At 48.8% G+C, this 10496-nt stretch overlaps 1 protein-coding gene across 1 annotated transcript in view; it reads right to left on the bottom strand.

Moving 5' to 3' along the window:
• Positions 1–2752, bottom strand: part of Cbr3 (carbonyl reductase 3) — an 8162-nt gene extending 5410 nt beyond the window's left edge. The window contains exons 1-2 of the mRNA XM_021209823.1: positions 2354–2752; positions 867–974 (exon numbers count right to left, since the gene is read on the bottom strand). Coding sequence (XP_021065482.1) covers positions 867–974; positions 2354–2642 — 397 coding nt within the window. The 5' untranslated portion in view covers positions 2643–2752. The remainder of the gene's footprint in view (positions 1–866; positions 975–2353) is intronic.
• Positions 2753–10496: the final 7744 nt, after the last annotated feature.

The raw sequence follows: 10496 nt of genomic DNA, 5'->3' as shown, positions 1-10496 counted from the left end.
TGGCTCACAACCATCTGTAAAGACATCTGATGCCCTCTGCTGGTGAACAGATGTACATACAGATAGAGCACTCATACATAAATTAAAACAAACAAAAAACCCCAAACAACAACAACAACACAACAGTGCTTTCCCTCAGAACCACAGTCAATCTCAGAAAAGGAAAACCCCCAGAGAAGCACCTCTCTCCGTCAGGTCGGCCACTTCACACATGAGAGTCTTTAAAATCTCCATCTCCAACTCAGCTCCAGGCTCAGTGGGTGAAATTGTCCTCCTGTATATGATGGGCCCAGTTTTACCACCAGTGCTGGGTATAATGGTAGGCACCCAATAAACATTAGAAGGAAATTAATGATAATTAATAATAAATATTGAACCCTCATGGGTTGGAGGTAAAGTGTTTCCCCACAAAAACCTACTTCTTTCGGATTCTCTCAGCTTATAACATTTAGAAAAACACCTTCTCATTAGTTGTGTTGTTGTTGTTGTTGTTTTTTAGTTTCACATAAGAAAGGAAAAGAAGGACTGTTACAATGCCAGATAAGTCAGGGGTGGGCCCATCCTTGCAACATCAGGGGCAGGGGGGGAGACTCTCTAGGACTGTCACAGACCTTTGGGGCCAGGCTGTATCCCGTGATGGAGGTTGAGCTCATGACACAGACCCCAAGCACACTGATCAGTACCACAGAGTTCTGACAACCACAGCCAAAAGGCTCAAGTACAGAGCCAGACACCTTGATAAAATAAGGCAGTTTTTACCCTCCAGCTCACAAGCAAATGGCAGCCCTGGGTGGTCCCTGTAGGTTGCCCTATTTGAGGGACCGGTGGCCGCTTCCCGAGGGACAGTAGTCCTACTTTGGACTTACCATGTGGTTTCATTATGGGCAGTAATTCAGTGCAGACATTTCTAGTGGCAAAAAAGTTCGTTTTCAGTGTCACCTCAGCTTGAATGTCGAAGGGTGTTGGATCATCCACTTTGAAAAGCACAAGGAAAAAAAAAAAGAGGAATTACATTTTCCTCTGAAACTCCGGTGAGAAGTTGGATCTCATCACACAACAGCTAAAGGGAAAGTGTACTAACTTTAGGACAATCTTGCTGAGCGTGGTGATACATCTGTAAACTACACACATACACACACGCACACGTGCACACACATACACACCTTTAAACTAGAACTTGATCATTCTAAAGCTCTTATGAGCATAAGGAAAGAACTTTCTGGTCAACACCCCAAGTTTCTCATCAGCCACGCTCATGTCGCGTCTCAAGAACACCCAGTTTTGATCTTCCTGTCTCAAGCTAGAATACAGTTCCTGGAGGCTGGGTAAAGATTCAGGCTCTGGTGTGGCAGGTGTAAGACCTCAGCTTGTGTGGTGGGGCAGCTGCTGCTCAGCTTTGCATACACATGGCCCACACTTAAAAAGCATGAACTTCCAGGGCCATAATTCACCAAACCTTCCATCCGCGGCTGAGATTGGTATGGGTGGTGAACTCGCCCCTCTCCTTCCCCAAAGCCCACATGCCAAAGTTTGGAAGTGCGGGCACAAGGGTGACTTGGCTATGGGTGTCCAGGGCCAACCAGATAGAGATTTCGGCTACACAATTGTCTCCCTTCCTCGTCAGTCTCCGGCTCTCTCAGCATTTTCAGTGAAGCTGGAATGTTTGTTTCAGTTCCAGCACATGGCAACTGGATAATTTTACTAATTAGACATTTGTTAGAGTAAGCAATCTTGATTTTTTTCCCCCTAAAGGAAGATGATTTTCAAACCGCACTTGCGAGTTTAATAACAAACCTAGTTCCCGCAGGAGGAGGGAAGCAGAGCTCGCTTCCTTTTTGCTAGAGCCTCTCAAAACGCTCCATTAAAGCGGGTAGGAAACCCACTATCGTGCCAGCGCGCTAATTGTGTCCAGGCGACCCATTTCCTGTCCTCAGCAGATATCTCCTGGCATCTATGAATGCGCCCTTGTTTCACGCGAAGCGAAAGCTCCAACCGTATTTTTTTAGAAGACCCTTCTCTGGGAAAAGCCTTCGTGCATGGGACAGAAAGCTGATGAGCTTGGCAAGGCGTGGTCCCCTCCCAAGAGGCCGGTTTTCTAGCAAACAGGCGCAGCTGAAAGTTTCAAGGAGGGCCTCTGGCAGAGTACAGGCCGGCACAGGCCGCCGGCCGGGTGGGGCGTGGGAGTGGGGTGCCTGGGCAGGCCCGCACCCGAGTCACCACACGCGGGAACCCGCCTCGCAGGGCGCAAGCCGGGTGCTCCCAGGCGGGATGGCGCAGCCTCTGGATCCTAGAGGCTCACTGCCCAGCACCCTCCGAGAACCCCGGACACCTACTCCTGGAGCCCCACACCTACTTCTAAAGGCGATGCCCGCGTTGTTGACCAGCACGTTAAGTCCCCCGTACTCCTTGCGCAGAAAGTCGCGCAGCATACGGATGCTCTGCGGGTCGTCGATGTCCAGCTGGTAGAAGCGTGGGCTCAGGCCCTCCGCCTGCAGCTGCTGCACCGCCGCGCGGCCCCGCGCCTCGTCCCGCGCCGTGAGCACCACATCCCCGGAGAATTTCCGACAGAGGTCACGCGTAATCGCAAAGCCGATGCCTTTGTTAGCCCCGGTTACCAGGGCCACGCGGCTGCAGGACGACATGTCAGAGGGACACACGGACCACCTGATGGCCGGGCCGGCTGGGCAGCGGGTCACGCGTGGTCAAAACCGTGGCGTAGGACTAGGTTCTGGGACCCGGCGCTGCGACTGCTAGAGAGCAAGGCCTTGAGAAGCCCGTCCCTCCCCTCCGAGGAGGAGCCGTCTGTTCCTGAAGGGTCCGCCTCCTCCCGCCCGCCCGCCAGTGTAGAGATCCTGGTTCAGAGCTAAACAGTGGTCAGGGACAAGCGCTGCTCCCAAAGGAAGGGGTCAGCACGATTCGTGGCAGTCGGATTGAAACAACTATTTTGGGGAAACCTCAAAAGGAGGAAAACAAATGTTCCGTAATTTTCTTGGACGATAGAACCGTAGTTCTCTGCAAAATGCAAATGTTTGCTTCTGAGGAACTCGCTCTGAGATTACTTAACACACCCCTCTGCTTGCTCATGGACTTCAGGGAACAGTGCCTGGGAGTAGACTGAACAGGTGTGGGCGAGCCCTGTGCGTCTGGAGGTCTCGGTGCGCCCCCACGTGGGAGAGAAGGCTCATCATGTTTATCCGACTGTTTTGAGTAGTATGGGAGGCCTCAGTGCCGGTCTTTGGTTTATCCCAAGTGTACATGGGTATGCAGATAGATCTGTATTGGTCTCCGTCTATGTGAATCATCTCCCAAGGAGATGCTGAACTTTTGAACAAAATTCCAGGCGCGTCTAAGTGTGGGCACGCAATCAGACCTCCTCCCTTCGTGAGTGGAATCCAGTCTGTGTTGATCCTACTTGGCTAGAGATTCTGAGGTTTAAGGCCAATTAAGTCCTCACAGTGATTCAGCGTTTCCCAAGCCGATCCGGTCAAACTGCCTTAGCCTCTTACTAAGGACTCCACCTTCTGTTTCAAATGATCCCGGAGGTCAGGAAGATGAGCTCTGTGGGGGCCTAGCATGCCTGTGATGTTAACTTGAGAGGATCTGGCAGACAGACCTCTCTGCATGGCTACGAGGGAGTTCCTCAGTTAGGCTGACTTGGGTAGGAGACCCACCCCAAGCTCAGTACCGTCCCTGGGATGCTGGACTGAATCAAAAGGAGAAAGTGAGCTGAGCCAAGGCTGTGGAGCTGGCTCCGTGGGTGAAGGTCATGAGGACTAGAGTTCAAATCCCCAAGGTCCACACAACGTGGGGCAGTGTGGCTGCTGTGTAACCCCAGAAGCAGGATTCCAGAGGTGAGCTGATTAGCCAAGTCTGCAAGGTCTGGGTTCAAGTGAGAGACCCTGCCTCAAAGAATCAGGAAGAGATGAATATCGGAAGACATTTGTCAACCTCTGGCCTCTGCACACATGAGCACCCTCCCCCCCCAACCCCTACACACACACACACAGTTTGACCATCTGTCTTATGCACATGTGGTTAGGACCCCACAGTGAAGGACTCTCAAACTGTGAGCCAGGATAAACCCGCTCTTAAATTGCTTTTTCTTTGGTTCTGTGATCAAGGCAACAATGAAAGTAACACTTACAGAGCCTGGAGCCCAGGACAACTATTTTCTGCTTTCTCTCCTAAAGACCAGTGGGGAGTTCAGAGAGTAACTCAGTAATGGAGCACTTGCCTAGCATATCCTTGTGAATGAGAATTCCTGAGAAGAAGCTGTGTCTGGCTGTCAACCAGATTCCTGGAAGGAGTTCTGTGCCTGAAGAGACTGAAGGGCAGGTTGCTGGGGAGAGACTGGAATTCTGTAGGTTCAGAGGCTAATCACTTTTTCTTGGACTGGGTTTAGCTTCTGGAACAACCTCTCCTTGCCAAATCTGAGGTAACATCTCGTGATAATACATAAAAATCTCTTAGACGCTACTGACTCGGTGGAACACAGGCTTCCAGCGATCAGAGAGCCAAGAATGTCCTGAGGTATCATCTTGGGCCTACAGAACAGCTCATCTCACTGTCCCTGCCTCTCTGCTGTGCCCATCAATGGTTTTCAAAGTTGCCTTGATTGATGACGTCCTCTGTGAAACTATAAAACCCTCAGGAAAGTGTTTCTGCGTTGGAACATGGGGTTGGGAATCCTAATTCTGTGTTCCCAGGCTGTGGTCACTCAAAATGGCTCCAGGATAAATTTCTTTACGATGAGAGCTGAGAGCAGGTGGTGGTGGTGCATGCCTTTAATTCCAGCAACTGGGAGGCATGGGCAGGCAGATCTCTGAGTTCAAAGTTCGCCTGGTCTACAAAGTGAGTTCCAGGACAGCCAGGGTTACACAGAGAAACCCTGTCTTGAAAGAAAACAAAGCAAAACAAGCAAAAGCCAAAACCAACCAAACAAAAAAGGTGAGAGCTGTGGTTTTTATGTCAATGCTAGGGGGAAAATGGAAACCTGTGTTAAGTACATACTCTGAGGCTGGTGAGATTGCTGTGTTGTGGACATCCAGTTCTATAGATAGCAGAAAGGATTTCATAGGACACCTCTCAAGTAGGAAGTTGTTGGTGAGGGCGTGGTTCTCACTCTGCGATTATTAAACAAAGGGGAAAGGCACTTGTCACCAAGCCTGATGAACTGAGTTTGATCACTGAGGTCAACAAGATAGAAGGGAAGAATTGACTCTTGCAAGTGGTCCATAACCTACACACACACACACACACACACACACACACACACACACACACACACACACACANACACACACGCACACAAGCACACAGAGACATGAAATAAAACATAGATTTTTTTTTTAAAGATTTATTTATTTATCATATGTAATTACACTGTAGCTGTCTTCAGACACTCCAGAAGAGGGCGTCAGATCTTGTTACAGATGGTTGTGAGCCACCATGTGGTTGCTGGGATTTGAACTCCGGACCTTCGGAAGAGCAGTAGGGTACTCTTACCCACTGAGCCATCTCTCCAGCCCCCAAAACATAGATATTTTTAAAGGAACTTGGTACTATTGTTTTTCCTCCCTCCCTCCCTCTCTCCCTCCCTTCCTCCTTCCCTCCCAGTCTCTCTCCCTCCCTACTAAGACACGCACTCTTTTGCTGGCCAGACTGGCCTTGAGTTCAGCTAAGGATGATCTTGAACTCCCTTCCACGTCCTGCTGGAATCATAGGCACTTCCTGAACACTGTTTCTGACTTTTCAAATTTTGACACAACCCCGGTGTTTTGTTTGGGAGATAGGGTCTCACTGTGTTGCCCAGGTTGGTCTTGAACTCCTGGCTCTAACCATCCTTCAGTCTCAGCCTCTAGGCGGGATCCTGGGTCCATAGGCACAGGCCACCATGTGGCTTTTCATACTTCTCTTCCCCTAACCAGTCTGGCAGAGATTTAGCATCTTTAAAAGAAAATTTCCCAAGCAACCAACACTTACTCTTCTTGATCATCTTTTCTCCATTTCCCCTGATTATTTTATTTTCTGTTTTTTATTTCCTGTTTTTGCCCACTTTGGGCTTAATTTGCTCATTTGTCTCTTGAAGTGGAAGCCAAGGTTGCTGGTTTGAGATATTTCCTCTTTTCTAGTGCAGGCAGTACAGTTTACACGTTTCCCTTCAAGTGCTACCTGGAGGCATTTAAATATTGATTTTTGGGGTTGGGTGCTGGAACCAGAGTGCAGTGCAGACATGATTAGCTGCTGAAATACACCATCAGCTCCTTCCAACTTACCTTTTGATACCTTTTTGAACCAATGTTATTTTTTTTTTAAAAAAACTTCTTTTAATCCCAACTATTTAGTTAAGGTTCTCTGACGACCTTGCTTTTGAGCTTTAATAATTCTATTGAAAGCAGAGAATAAACTCTAATGACATCTTTTACAAACAGTTTCAAACACACCAGGACATAGTAGTGCATGCCCTGTAGATTGTCAAGGGAGGAGCTGATGAGGCAGGGGAGTGACTTCAGATCAAGAGTTCAAGACCAGCCTGGGCAAGTCAGTAAAGCAGTATTTTCTTTCTTTCTTCGTCCTCCCAAGCCCCTTGCTTTGCCCCCTGCTATGCTCTGGATAGTCATCCTCCTGTCTTAGTCTCCCACGTGCTGAGCTCACACGTCTGTGCTCTCTTGCCTGGAAAAACCTGTCTCTTAAAAACAGTTGCCAAAGCTGAGTGATGCTAAAGCCTTTTACGTAACGATAATTATCTCAGAGAAAGGCACAGATTAGTGGAGACAGAATAATTGGAGAGCAGAGCGTGTGGGAAGACAAAGCTGCCTGGTACCAGGTGTCTTATGGAAAGCTTGGCTGGCTGTGTCCCTGTCTACTGAACAGTTGAGGGGAAGCTGTGGGACAGACACACAGACTGACCACGACGGTCAGACACTCTCACATGCATGCATATTTTCTGGGTCATGATGGGTTCTTATGGTTTGATGAAATCTCCTTTTTTGTCGTCATCCAAAACAGCGTGTTCCATCGACATGTTTTCACACCTGTGCACTGCTCTGCACGTTGTCACCTCCAATACTCTCTTATCACCACTCTCTTTAGTTCCATTCTTCTCTATGTCAACAGTCCTCCTTCTGCTTCATGTCACACATACATCAGTCTGGTGCTCAAGTAAAGACAGCGGGCAGCATCTGCCCTTGTACAGTTATCTCACTTAGCACAAGTTTCTTTCTCCAGTTCCACTTATTTTCCTGCAAATGGCATAATATCATTCTTTGTGGCTAAATAAAACTCCACTGTGTACACACACCTCACTTTCTTCCTCCATTTGCCTTTAAGTATCTAGACTTGTTCTTGGCTTGGCTGTTCTAAGGCCTCAGTGACCATGGAGTTGTAAGTGTCCCTGTGCTATGCTGAATAGTCCAGGCGCAGTACAGCCGCGTTATGTGATAATTCTGGATCTGGTGCATTTGGAGAAACACCCTATTCTCTGGAGAGTTTTTAATTAATATGATGAACATCTTAACTTGTCTCTGTTCTCACTGAAGCTATGAATCCCCTCCCCCTATCCCAGCCTCCCTGCCCCTTCCTTCTACAAGGTGGCTTACTGAAACCACATGAATTCAGGAATCACAGACACATTCCACCATACCTAGAGACCTGCTGTATTTTCCTTCCTTCTTTCCTTCCTCCCTCCCTCCCTTTCCAGATTTATTTATTTATTTATTTATTTATTTATTTATTTATTTAATGTATATGTGTGCTCTATCTGCATGTACACCTGCATGCCAGAAGGGGGCATTGGATCTCTTTACAGATGGTTGTGAGCCACCAGGTAGTTGCTGGGAATTGAACTCAGGACCTCTGAAAGGGCAGCCAGTGCTCTTAACCTCTGAGCCATCTCTCCAGCCCAAGACCTGCTATATTTCTTAATCATAGGGTAAGAATCAAGTCTTAACCAACAGCCTGCCATACTGAGGTTCTCTTCTGAGACCTATGGAACTGGATGTCCATAGATGGTCCTTTACCTGCACCTTAAATAGATGTGTACCCCGATGGGTACAGGCATATTCATGAGTGAAGCCCCATGCCCGATGGGGCTGGTGACATCTCTGCTATTTTTTGTGTGTCTCTGGACAAGATTCTCAATCTCTCAGTACCACAATTTTGCTCTCTTGTAATGATTACAGTGCTGGGAGTAGTGACAGCTGTAAGTTCCTACTATAAAAATGTTTGGGGGCTGTGGGAAGGGAAAGGTATGTCAGCCAGAACAGCACTGGATGTTCTGCACTGGGACCTATGTTTGATTCTCTGCACACAATTGGCAGCTTCCATCCATCTGTAACTTCATTCCAGGGGCTCCAGTGCCCTCTTCTGTCCTATGTGGACACCAGGCATGTACATGGTACACAGATATACATATTCACATACATCTAAAGAGTTAGATTTTTGAAAATGCTTAGGGGATGTGTGGAATCTGCTGCCACTTGGGTTGACCCCATCATTTCTTTGACATGGTAGTAGATGCTGAGCCCTTGTTAGAAGGCTCCTCAGTTCTCAGAATTATTCCAGAATTCATGTGCTGGGTTGACATCCCAATCAGGGTTAATCTTGCTATGATGAAACACCATGACCAAAAGCAACTTGGGGAGGAAAGGGCTTATTGTACTCACATTTCTATGTAACAGTTCATCACCCAAAGCAGTGAGGGCAGGAACTCAAGCAGGGCAGGAAGCAGGAGCTGATGCAGAGGCCAGGGAGGGGTGCTGCTTACTGGCCTACTCCTCATGGCTTGCTCAGCCTGCTTGTATTTTTTTGCTTGCTGTTGCTGCTTCTTTTCTTCCTTTTTTCCTTCCTTTCTCCTTCCGTCCTTCCCTCCTCCTTCTTCCTTCCCATTCTTCCTCCCTTCCACCCCCCTTCCTCTTTTTAAGACAGGGTTTGTGTAGCCTTGGCTTTCCTGGTACTCACTCTGTAGACCAGGCTGACCTCAAACTCACAGAGATCCGCCTGCCTCTGCCTCCAGAGTTTTGGGATTGAGGTCTGTGTGCCAGCACTGCCCTGCTCAGTCTGCTTTCCTTCAGAGCCCAGGGCCACCTGCTGGGTGTGTGTGGCCCCACCCACCATGGGCTGGGCCCTACTACATTAATTGCTAATTAAGAAAATGCTCAGCCGGGCGTGGTGGCACACGCCTTTAATCCCAGCACTTGGGAGGCAGAGGCAGGCGGACTTCTGAGTTCGAGGCCAGCCTGGTCTACAGCGTGAGTTCCAGGACAGCCAGCGCTACACAGAGAAATCCTGTCTCGGAAAACCAAAAAATGAAAAGAAAAAAAAAAAAAAAAAAGAAAATGCTCTACAGGCTTGCTACAGTCCAGTCTTATGGAGGCTCCCTCCTCTCCAGTGATTTGAGCCTGGGACAAGTTCACAGAGCACTATGTAGCACATGTCATGGTGCTGGAGGCACACTCATCTACAGGGAGACATCTGAGGAGGAGGGCTCCCCCTGAAGCACACAGTCCTGGCAAACGCTTCCCAGGTTTTCATTCAAGCTGCCAGGACATGGCAAACGTGGTGTTTGGGAAGATCAAGGATGGCACCATCACCCTGCAAGCCATGGGGTACTTTGTGTTCTGGAATGCCAAAGCCTTTGCCAGCTGCGGGCAATGCTTGTACTTTCTGTGAGGATCTGGCGAGGCCCGGAGTGAATACGTATTGTCTAATATTCATGTGGCCATGCCATGAACCAGAGCCTCAGACTCATGGGAAATTGGCAAAGCCCCTCTCCCCAGGCCAGCTCAGAGGATGGCAAAACTCTCTCAGGTGATGATGGTGGCTGTAGGTGCAAACCCAGCAGCTGAAGTTCCCTCCTCTAGCCCGAGTCTGTTAGCCTGCCAGCCTACAGGCTGCCTATGGAGACTGGCTAACCCCTCCCCTGCATCGTAAGTGACGAACTTGATGTGCTTCCGGTTGCTAAGGAGGAGGTATACTCCATCAGGTTCCAGCTTGTCTGTATATGTTTGTCCTTTCTTCATTCCCTTGATGCCCCAGGACCAACTGCACCGGATGTGCTAGCATTGGACCCGAGTCCATCTTAACCACTCAACAATTCCTTCTGTAGCTCAGGAGAGCACCCTCCACCTCATCTGATGCCAGCATCCTGGAACCTTTTGCTTGTTGCGCGCCCCCTCGACTAGCAAGGAGGATGCAACCACCAGTTCTTCTTCTCTCAGCAGTTTATTCAGGAACCTTGAACAATCTTCTCCCCCGAGCCCTGGGCTACAAGCCCTTTTATATCATTCACACCAACCAGTCGCGGCAGGCCACGTCACTTCACCAGGCGTGCTGCCTCAGCCAACCAGAAGAGCGGGAACATATCACCACCAAATGTGGACCTGTTTACCACAAGCTTCATAGCCAACAGGTGCCATCTATTCAGGTAGCCCAGGGGAGGGGCTGTGGCTCCCTACATATCCCCCTTTTTTCTTTTATTGCAAGCAAGCTACATGGGC

This window comes from Mus pahari, chromosome 12 (assembly GCF_900095145.1).
Source record: "Mus pahari chromosome 12, PAHARI_EIJ_v1.1, whole genome shotgun sequence".
Classification (NCBI taxonomy): Eukaryota; Metazoa; Chordata; class Mammalia; order Rodentia; family Muridae; genus Mus; species Mus pahari.
Note: the sequence above shows the minus strand (reverse complement) of the source record. Positions and strands in the feature narration are given on the sequence as shown.